The sequence below is a fragment of the Mastigoproctus giganteus genome, chromosome 12 (genome assembly GCF_048544385.1).
Source record: "Mastigoproctus giganteus isolate SK-2022 chromosome 12, ASM4854438v1, whole genome shotgun sequence".
Lineage (NCBI taxonomy): Eukaryota > Metazoa > Arthropoda > Arachnida > Uropygi > Thelyphonidae > Mastigoproctus > Mastigoproctus giganteus.
This window is the reverse complement of record NC_143586.1, coordinates 137,057,744-137,069,877: the sequence shown is the minus strand read 5'-3', so window position 1 is coordinate 137,069,877 and position 12,134 is coordinate 137,057,744. Positions and strand designations below refer to the sequence as shown.

Sequence of the window (12,134 nt, the reverse complement as noted above, 5' to 3'; positions counted from 1 at the left end):
TAAAAATCATTAAAGCACGAGTGGAATTCTTTATGATTCTCTAAAGTTGCTGCATTATTTATATTTAATTATTTTTATTCATCTCTTGCATTCACCTAATAGTGCTACATAATTCATATTTGTTCCAATTAGAAATAAATTAAGATCCGGGTATGTATAAGAACTAAAAGAGAGTATTCACCTTGTGGGTGGTCCATTTCGATAGGCATCACCAGTATCCATTGTGAGAATTCCAGCACCTGTCCCAAATCCATATCCTTTAGGTCCAAATAGTTTACGGTAACATGAACGACAGTAGATTTCCCCATCATGCTCAGTAAGATTGTTGCTGTCTAAACGGCGGCTGCATTTACTGTTAGCTTAAATAGAAACAAATAGAAAATGCCAGAACAATTTCTTTAATATGAACAAGTATCAGTAAGCCATTAATAATAGCATTTTTTGCTATGAGAGAACTACTTCAAAATTTTAAGTCTTGGTATTAAAACATTAACTGGTGTCAATATAAACTAATTTAAAAATTTTCCCCAATACTGTTAATGCTATCCTAATTAATTGGTGCACAAATTTCTTTCTAAATGACAGACACACCTTTGAATAAAGTGTGCCATTTTATAACCATAAAATTAGCAAGAAATAATTTAAAATCATTCACTTTATGATGCCACCTTTTATTTTCAAACTATCGTGAAAAAAATCTTTAAATAACACTGCTCAGCAAAAAAAAAAAAAACCACCCACTTTTTTCTCTCCCTGTTAAAATTCAGGGCAAATCTTGCAGATTTGACGTTGCTAAATTTAAATATGGCAACCATATTGTTGTAACACCCACCAATTTTAAAGGAAAAGGGATTAAAGTCAAAAACTAAGTTTCTAGTAAAAAAGACTTCATATATTTCAAGAAAATGTTACATACAGTACTCCATCTCCTTCAAACCATGCACAGTGCTAAGTACTACAGGTTTTGATACCTTTCGTGTTTGGGGTTTTCATAAAAAATATTAATAAAAAAAAAATACTGACCAGTGGATCTATTAATCTTATTCTATTTACAAAAATGTTTATCTGATAAGAAAACACTTATTTTGTCATTTTTTGCCTATTATAATCTTCCATTGTGTCTCCCATACGGGTTTCCAACAGTAGTCTGCCAACATATTTGGACTTCATTTTCCCTGGTTTCTTTTTTATATTTAAGAAATATCTTGGTGAAACCTTTCGTTGCATTCACGGAGACAACTTGCAAGTTTTCAGAAAAAAAGTCTAAATGGGAATGTAGGAAATGAACTTTAAGAACTTGTTGCATCCCAACTCTCTGTATGCTAAAATTAGCTCATCCATAATTTCAGTGTCATTTTGTGATTTCTCATTGCCTAAAAAGTTCTGGCAGACATTTTCAAATGCCTGGAAGGCATTCAAAATTTTATTTCTGTAACATTTAATTTTTTACTGAATTCCCCATCTTGGAATAGCAGTTTGACTTCAGAACCCACAAAAATTCTTTTTTTTTTTTTTTTTTTATTCTGGCCTCATTGATTCAAAGAAACTTTTGCCTCAAAAAGGAAAATCTCTTCCCTTTTTTGTCTATCACTTTCACAATTTTTTTTTTTTTTTTAAATCAAACCTAGCTTCATGCAACAATGGAGGTAAACAGATTTTTGACTTAGCATTAGTAGAGGCATTTGATGCAAGAAAGCAAGCTTATGCAGCATCAGTCAAAAAAAAAAAAAAAAACACTTCCACTTCACCCCTCTGTTCGTTCGAAATACCTGTCCAGCTGATCCTTAAATTTATTTAGGCTATCAACTTCCACAACAAGGGATGGAAGTCTGTTCTACCAACCAACCACCCACTGGCTAAAGGCAAATTTCCGCACGTCTATCCTACATCTGTCTTTCCTCAATTTGAATTTATGCCCTCTCAGGTGATTATTCTGAGCAAGAGGAAGAATCCCATCAGCATTGAGCATGTTCAAGCCATTCAAGGCTTTATACACCTCTATCAGATCACCTCGCTGGTGCCTAGTCTCCAGACACTGTAATTTGCAAAACTTAAGCCTTTCTTCATAAGAGCACCCCTTTGTTCCATTCACTAATCTTGTTGCCCTTCTCTGTACACGTTCCAGCAGCTCTACATCCTTCTTGAAATGAGGCCTCCAGACCTGTATAGAGTACTCTAGGTGTGGCCTGACCATTGCCTTATACAAGGGAATAATCACCTCCTTATCCTTGCTAGAAAAATTCCTATATATCATTGACAATACACCATGAGCTACTCTTGCAGCCTGTCGGTACTGCTCAGAGAACTTCATATCTGCCTGCACAACGAACTCTAGATCCCTTTCATTCTCTACCACTGTCAGTGTAGTACCACAGAGTTGATACATTGCTCTGGGGTTGCTTTTTCCCCATATGTAGTACTTTACATTTGTCAATGTTAAACTTCAATTGCCACCTCTCAGCCCATCTGCTCAACCTTTTCAGATCCTGTTGCAGCAGCATAGTGTCGGTAGTGTCCTTGACAACCCTGCCAACCTTCGTATCGTCTGCAAACTTGGACATTAAGCTTGATATACCATCATCAATATCATTCATAAATACAGAAAACAACAATGGACCCAACACCGAACCCTGAGGGACTCCACTAATAACATTAGTCCACAATGAGCAGTGTCCACTGATTACCACTCTGTCTTCTCCCCCTCAACCACCCCCTTTATCCATAGCAGCAATTTGCCTCCAATGCCACACTGCTCCAATTTGTGCAGCAGTCTTCCATGTGCAACAGTATCAAAAGCCTTTCTAAGATCCAAGTATATAATATCAAAGTTATTCCCTGCATAGAGTTCTTTTGTGACTGCATCATAGTATCCAATCAAATTGTCAGGCAAGACTTCCCCTTAACAAAACCATGCTGTGTCCAAGCTATAACTGAAGTCTTGTCTAGATGATCCTGCAGTGCTTCTTTAACCAGTGCCTCCATTAATTTTCTTTGAACAGAAGTTAAACTCACAGGTCTATAATTACTTGTGTCAGCCTTTGATCCTCCTTTGTGAATTGGGAATTTGCACTTCTCCAGTCTGTGGGTAACTCCCCTGAGTCCAAGGAAGCTCTCATAATTATGGCTAAGGGTTTGCTTACTTCCTTTGCTGCCTCCTTTAATATAACTGGATAGATCCATCCACCCCAGATGCCTTTCTTGTGTTTACCTTCAACAATTTCTCCTTCACTTTACTCTCAGTTTTTACAAGATTCTCTAGCTTACTGCCAGAGTTGAATACACCTCTGGCATTCCCCTCGCTGAATAACTCCTCATGCGTGAATGTCGATGCAAAATATTCATTTAGTTTGTTAGCTACCTGAGCAGGATCATCAACAGGTGACCCATCGATTTCAAGTGGATCAATCTGATTCATCGCCAATTTGTTATCAAAAATAAGCATCAATTAGCATAATTTAAAAAATTCCTATTTTAATAGTTTTATTCATTTGTAAAAAGAAAAATACAGAGAAAAACTGGGTTTCAGCAAAAAGATGGACCATTTCTTTCCAACTATATTATGACAGTGAGATGGGGAAGGACCAAATCAAGAAAAAATAATCTCTATTGTAAACATAACTTCACAAAAAAAATTTCGCTTCTTGCGAATTTATGAAAAGATTTTATAATAAAGTGATTTCTTTATGCTTTAAATGAATACGTTCACTGTCACTCATAAATGGAAAATCTCCATGCTACACAGCATATGATTTTTTTCATTTAAAGATTTTATAGTAATTGATAAAGGGCAAGATCAATGGAAAAAGAAGAAAATCTTGGTTGGCAAACCTCAGAGTGGTATGATCAGAGTAACAAGGGTTTGTTTAGGGCCTCTACATCATGTTTGTCCTTTGCAAAAATGGCAGCCAACCTCTGCAAAGAGACGGCACACTGAAAAAGACAGTAAAACAAACTTGTTTTGTTTACTATAAAATTTCTAAATAAAAAAGTGGATCTATCTTACATCAGATATAATTAAAATGGATAAGAATTAAATATTTCCAGGATTAATATACTGTATTTAACATACACTGTACACACAGCCAGCCAAAATGGGATAAGGAAGTGATTATCCTATTGTATAAAGTAATTATTAGGCTGCATCTTGAGTATCACATACAGGTCTGGAGGACTCATTTTAACAAGATGTAGACCTGTTGGATCAAATGCAAAGAAGGGCAACAAGACTGGTCAAGGACACAGGATATGCTTATGACAAAATACTTCAGTTCTGCAAACTGCAGTGCTTGGAAACTATGTATCTGCAAGCAGGCCTGATTGAAGTGTTTTAGGCCTTGAATGGATTAAATAAATTGATGATATCCATAATCTTTCTTGGCCAACACCCATGATGGGACAAATTTAAATTGAAAAAGGATGGTGCAGGATAGATGTGTGAAAATCTGATTTTAGTCAGAAAGTAACTGATTGTTACAACAAACTTCCATCTGGTGTTGTAAAAGTGCTGTAAAAGTTTAAATAAATTGAAGGATCACACAATTAGAGGAGATGAGCAAATGAGGTGGATAGTTCATTTTTTTCCCCCCTTACATCATTTGCCACTACTAATATTGAACACAGCACACTATTTAAATTTTTTCCCCCTTACATATAAGTACCATATGAGCACACGTGATTAAAAGTGCAATTGCAAACAGTCTCTTTTATAAGAAAAACAGGAGATTTATTTCTGTAATGAAATATTTAATTAATTTATTTCCAAGGGCAACTGTCTGCTATTCTTCCCAAACTCAGTTCAACAAAACTAGTCAATATTATAAAAATTATAATAGCAAAAATATTTTCATAATTGAAAATAATCTTCATTTAATATACGCAGGGCCAGTTGTAGGGTGTTCAGGACTGAGTGCAAAGGAACTATGCAAGGATGGAGACACGAAATAAATGTGACCTGGTGATTAGAATTAGAAACATTTGTTTTATATAAAAAAATTATACAATAAAGAAAGTTAAGTATAATTATAAACTTAAATATTAGATTTTTAAGACTATGGTATATATAGGAGCATGTTTTCATCTATAAACAAGACCATATCTAATTACAGCCAACATGAAAATCTTTAAATGGACAAAGTTCCTGGTATGTTTTGTATTTACACCTAAAATTTTAAACAGACTCTATGCTTTCAATTATGAGCATAGGACTGGGCACCTCTCTCGCACTCCCCTAGATATATTCTCATATACAAAATAATAAGTAACAATTATATATATTCTTACCACAACAAAAACAATGAACATGCCACAACTTCCCCATTGCCAGTTTTTCTTCATTGAAATAAACAGTTTTTGTACAGCGGGCACATACACCAGGCATGATGAATCTTCCAATTCAAACCTGAAATATAAAAGACTGTAATACTTTTTAAAGGATACATGAAAGATAAAAGCCACTGAAAAGTATAATGATTTTAATACCACATTAACACCCTTGAAGGCAGTGTTTCTCAACCTTTTCATTGTTGCGGCACACTTTTAAAGACGCTAAAATTTTGCGGCACACTACAATCACTACTGTACTCATATATATTATCAGCGTTGCCAACTCTTAATAATATTTCCCGCTAGCCGCATACTCAAAATCCGCTATTTTTAGCACTTGACCCGCCAAATTTTTTAAATTTTCATTTGTTTGTACTTTGTAGTGAATAAAAACAAACAAACAAATAGTATATATAAATAGTTATTTATTTTTCTGTTTTTAATATAAAATCAATATCTAAAAATCTAAATTAATTTCGAAATTCAATACCTCCTCATCATATGCTTCTTGTGTACCTATTTTGCGAAGCACTTCTTCAGGTAAAACATAATTTCTACAACACTTTCCAACTATTTTGAGCCCGTACCTACTGATAAGATTGCATTAACCATGCCAACACTCATTCTGTTGCGTGTTTTGTTTTTTACTAGATTTAAGTTGCTGAATATTCTTTCCACATCTGCATTGGATAATGGCAAAATTAAAATACCCAATGCAAATTCGCTAATTTCTTTAAATGGATTTTCACCGCTTGCATCTCGATATTTCGAAACTTCTGACCAAAACTTCATTGTATTGTTGATGTTTTCCCATGTAACGAGAGTAATGTTTATATACAGTTGCTCAATTTTTTTATTTTTCTACTTCAGACAATTTTAAATTTTGTAATAAATTTATCAGTGGTTCTTTTTGTTGCTTTAGTAAATCTATAATGCTTTAATATATTGTTAACTGAGATTAATGACATTTTTTCTAATTCTTTTATGTTGTCCGGAAGGCGTTGTTTTAATTGCTGATACAAATCAATCAAGAAATTACGGCATCTCTCTCTTATTGCCATTTCATCTGTTGTTGTGATAAGTTTATTCATTATTAATTCATTTATTTTTATTTCAAATTGGTAACCTAAATATGGCTTAGGGTCTAAATAATTATTAATGTCCTCTTCTATCCTTTCAATATCTGTATTTGGTAAAAACATTTTATTGGCAATCATCGACAATAGCATGTTTAAATCATGTAGTAATAATGTAGGATCGGCAGTATTTGATTCAAAAGATTTGTTTACTCTTTGTACTTCAGATAAGATAGGTTTTAAAATAAAAGATATACTAAATTACTTTCATCTTTGAACATTGAATAAAGAAGTTCTGCAGTATAACATTTGTCAGTCAAACGAGTTATTTCAAAATGGGCTTTTAATTCAATATACTGTTCTAAAATTCTTGTTATAGCAACTTCAATGGATAACCACCTTGTTTGACACGAATGAACTATCTTTTTCGGATCTGCACCATCGTTTATGGCACTGTATAAATATTTGAATTGATTTTGTCGGCTGGTGGATTTACTAAACCAATTAAAAGTTTCAGCTATCATGAATTCTAGATTTCTAGGGAATGTTTCGCGGGTTGCATGACATACTGCTAATTGCAAAGAATGACAAACGCATTTAATTAATGCGTATGTCATTCTTTACAATTGTGGAAAAGCTAACCATTCCTTCCGAAAATTTTGGGTATATTTCGTTTTGTTTTTGTCCGCCATCCCGTAAGGTAAGGCTTATGGCCAGTCCACCTCTATCGAGAGAGAAAAAAAATATGAAATCGTGAAACGCTTTGAGCGAAATGAAAGCCCATGTGATATTGCACGTGCTACAGACCTAAATGAGGCAACGCCGAGAATTACAAAGAATGCGGAGAAAATAAAAACAACTTTCATAGCGGGAACAACTCAAAGTGTAATTAAAATCCATTAGATTAAGACAAGAATTGGAAGAGATGGAACGGCTGTCATCTCTTTGGATAGAAAATCAAACAAAAAACAAGTTTGCTTACGATAGAAGCAAAAGCATTAGCAATATTTTATTACGACCTTTACGTAATAAAAAAATACGTAATAATCGTAATGAAATACGTAAGTATTTTATTACGATTATTTATTGTGTTTGTAATGTTTTGGTTACAAATGTGTGTTCAATCTTGGGTGGTCGGCACCTAACCCAATTTTTCCCATAGGGCCTGTTGTTTATATTGCACGAGGGTTTCTAGGAATACAACTATCGTGCTATACGAGGACTGACTATACTAAGATATTATTACACTGTGGTTATTAGAAATAATTATTACTTATTACTTACTCTTATTACTTATTGCTCTGTGGTTATTAGAAACGTTGAAAGAGATGTCGGTAATTCGGATCGCATTTCTTTGAAGCCAAACAAATACGACGAAGAAAAATTATCCAATGCCATTCCTTCGCGGTTTCAAAAAAAGGCGTCATTAGAATTTTTTCCACATTTTTAGATTTGATCCAACAATTTAAAGCTATGACCCAATGATCAGGTCGTTTGACCGCGAGCGTAACTACGTAAAATTGTTGGGGTTCTCCTCAGGGAAATCCAGAATAATATAAAACCGATTCGTCGCTTTATAAAAAAATAACTATGAAATATGATATCCCTACTATTTCAATTATGAATTATTTTTATTATTAATTAAATAATTAATTGAACAATTAATTTAATATTTCTTAAATGAATATTTCTTAATTTAAATGTTACATTGCCAAAATACATAAAATGCTAAACATTTATACTCTTCCCGCTAAAAAATCCGCTATCCGCTATATCATATTTTTATCCGCTAAACCTGAAGCAATTCCGCTAAATCTAGCGGGAAAACCGCTAAAATGGCAACACTGTATATTATATATATGTGTATATATATATTTGTAATATTTATTTAAATATCTATAAATATTATAAATAAAAATAAACAAAAATCACACACACACGAAGTTATTTCTGTTGGGTATATTTATTTGTTTTAAATGCTTTATGTTCTTTTTTAAACATACATGAATTGCATGAAATTTAAAAGAAAATATGTAAAAAATTAACATAATTATATAAAAACAAAGAAATATATAAAATTATAACAAATTAATCAGTGAGACAGTTGAGTATGATGGGAAGCACAGTTTTTTAATACAAGGATTTTATTGTGAATAGGCTTACTCTTGGCTCCTCTTCTACTGACTTTAGTCAGTCTCTCTTTTTTTTTTATTTAATCTAGTTTAAAGCAAAAAACTAGTTCCACAAGCAGGAAATGGAAAATTGCAATAAAATTCTAATTGCCTTTTCGGAAATTTGTGGATATTCATTTTGAATTCTGATTCAAAATTTGCTAATATTAGCATTATTAAAGTGAATTTCCAGTGACTGATCACTAAGGTAAAAAAAAAAAAGGATCTCAGCCAATTCTTCTTCCTCTTGCAGATTCCAAAGTTCTAATGTCGGAAGGTTTCTTATTGCAAGTGGGTCTCTTACGCACAAATATTTTTTGGTATAAAGGGGTGGGAAGTATGCTTAATTTTTGTCTCTAACAGCTCTAATGTTTTGCTTATTATAGTAATTATTTTAGCATAATTTGTTTTGGAAGTCAAGGGAAACATTTCTACATTTTTTTATTTATGCATTTTTTCCACACACTCAACTTTTCTTTAAAGGCGAACAACTTGTAAGTAGAAGCGAGTAAATTTTCCTATGGGCCTTGCATACTGATATTTAATTTATTAAGCTGCACAAATAAATCTGCTAGAAAAGCTAATTTACAGCACCAAATTTCATCACTTAAATAATCACAAAATTCTAACTGCTCCAGTGAAAAAAAAATATGAAGCGTTTCCTCACGTAACGCGCACATACAGAGAAGTACATTTCCTTTCAATAGCCCCCAAATCTCAGTATGCATTATTAAAGAGAAATGATCAGACTCCAGTTCCTCGTATAATTTTCTGAAAATAAGTATTTTTTGTGGTCTAGTTTTGATATAACTGACCATTTTAACTGCTTGATTAAGTACAAGTTTTAAATTGGTATGACTGTCTTTGCTACTAGAACTTCTCTGTGTTTAAAACAGTGCATTGTAATAATATTTGAATTGTGTTGTTTTACTAAATTTACAAATCCTTTTAGTGCTCCTGTTATCACGAGCACCGTCGGTACAAATGCCGACACGACTTCCATAATATACCACACTTTTGCAAATAATTATTCATTACTTCGAAAATCTTTCCCTGTTCTTTCAGTTCTTCACAACAAAAAAAAAAAATAAATAAATAAAATAAATAAATAATAAAAATAATAAATAAAAAAAATAAATTAATAATTGTGTCATTTTCGATAAACCCGGCAAATGCTATTACACGCCTGTTAATTGTGCCGTTCGAAAGTGGTACTGTCATTTTCTTCCCAGCTTCCTCTCCCGAAATACTTTATGATTACCCCAACATGCTGGTAAAATCATACTTTCTGCAATCAGGCGAGATTGTGCTTTCTTTTTTCTTTTTTTTTTTGCCACCAGTTTTGGCTACTGAATAGCTGGCTTCTTGAGCTTTATCAGATATTTTAGACATACTATAAAATTCTGTACCTTGTTTTCTAGTAGAGGCCTGAAGTCTTTTAAATATTCCATATTTTGGATGATAAATTCTCGTGTTTCATAGAAAAATGACGCTGCAATTTACTCAGCACCATCGATTCATTTGGTAATTTTAAACCACATACCACACAAAGGTATTTTGTGTGGTATGTGGTTTAAAGACAACCTTGGGTGAGTGTATACGAAAATCCCATCGCCAAATAATCATCATCATATTTATGACGTGTTTTCTTATTTTTTTAGTGTTGATGGTTTTTCATTTTTGTTTTTGTCATTTTCTCCGAGCTCGTTATCAATTTGCCTCTTCTGATTTCCTTTCACTACAAATTTATCCATCGCTAATAATTTCTGAAAAAAATTAAAGTCACTTATAGAATGTACTAATAGAGTTAATTGAAAATATCTGTTCTATACGAATTAACTGAATATCTTTAGAGATATAAAAACACAAAGTACTTTTTGTGTTTTTATATCTCTAACACAAAGGAAATTTCTTACTATGCTGCTTACAAGTGCAACTTTTTATTATTATTATTAGCCATATGGTGCAAGGAAGCCTGAGGCTTATACTGCACCAGCCAAAAAAAATTCCCGAGTTACCTTAAGAGAGAAAGAGATTAACAGAAGTAGAAAGGAATCACCAAGAAAGAGAAGAATGATGAACTTGTAAAAGTTGCACTTATAACAACTGAAGGGTGCCTGGGAGAGTTTCTCAAATGATAAAAATGGCTGAATAAAGGTGAACAGATCTACTACTAGGAACCAAAATGTGATGTCACTTGGAAGGGGCTGGGATCGGTGCAGCGTAAATAAACAAATTTTTTATTTGAATTAATTTTTATTATAAAACTTGGATTTATTATTTTTTTTATTTGCATTTTCCGCAGCACACAGGTTGAGAAACACTGCTTCAAGGAATATCTTCGTTTTCTGTACAATTCTAATGCAATCATTTATTTTTAGTTTAACAATATATTCTTCATATTTACACAAATATATACAGGATGATTCAAACCACTCTCCTGCCAAATGGTAGAAGCATGTTGGGATCATGAATAAAGAAAAATGTTTAAAAATCCAAATCTATTGAAATTTTAATAACCAAATAAGTGCAAACAACCTTAATTTTTTTTTTTTTTTTTTTTACATTTCTTTATTAACATATTTCATTACAAAAACAACTTAATGTGCTCAAAAGTAACCCTAAGATCAGATAAATGCTTCACAATGATACATTCCACACATTAGTGTTTTTCAACTGCTGATCTGCAAACGTATGGAGAGTGCATAAGTCTTTCTAAAACAAAAGCAAAAAATCCAATTATTAGAACTACAATATTACCACATATCCCAGTGTGCAAGTCAGCTTCTTATTTTTTGCCTCGAAAATTAACCATGATTCACAAGCAGTGGTGAGAAAAAAAACTCCTACATTTTTTGGAAGAATCTGAAAATATGCCCACTGATCTCATATTAATCAATGTGATTTTGCTGTTATTCTGAAATCCATAATACAGTACATATTTCAAACATAAAAATAATAACAAATAAAATAAATTGCATAGTGGCCGAGTTTTCATGAATGAACAAACAAACAAACACACACACAAGAAACATACTGCCATCAAACAAGACTAACTCAGCCATGGTGAAATAAATAAAAGTTCCTTGAATTATTAAAATAGGTGATGTCATTTTATTTTTTGTTTTTTTTTGGACTGATGCTGTATGATATACTTTAATATAATGATATACTTTAGATCTACATTCACACAGTAACAAGATTTTAGGGATTGGGGTGCCAGAAGTATAGCAAATTGTGAGATGTAAATTGCTTTTGTGATAACTGTGAAGAAAGTGAAGAGAATTGAAGAAAAAAGTAAGTAAGGCAACTGGGGATGATAGAATCTATTGAACTATATCAAAAAGTAGCAAAAGAGGTAAGCAAACCTTTAGCTATAATTATGAGAACATCTAGATTCAGGGGAGATTTATATATAAGGATAGGTGCAAATGTCAATGATATTCACTAAGGGAGATTATGGGGGGTTTTTTTTGTTTTTTTTTAATGAGAACCCCAAGCACGAGAGGTATTAGAACCTATAGTACTTAGTACCGTGCATGGGTTGCTGGTTGAGAAGATGAAA

The 12,134-nt window shown here is 32.6% G+C and overlaps 1 protein-coding gene across 1 annotated transcript in view; it reads right to left on the bottom strand.

The window, feature by feature from the left end:
• The window catches only part of LOC150077448 (cysteine and glycine-rich protein 1-like), a 74,572-nt gene that overhangs the window by 22,179 nt on the left and 40,259 nt on the right, over positions 1–12,134 (bottom strand). Inside the window, exons 2-3 of the mRNA XM_090386215.1 lie at positions 5,281–5,398; positions 182–359 (exon numbers count right to left, since the gene is read on the bottom strand). Coding sequence (XP_090242341.1) covers positions 182–359; positions 5,281–5,377 — 275 coding nt within the window. The 5' untranslated portion in view covers positions 5,378–5,398. The remainder of the gene's footprint in view (positions 1–181; positions 360–5,280; positions 5,399–12,134) is intronic.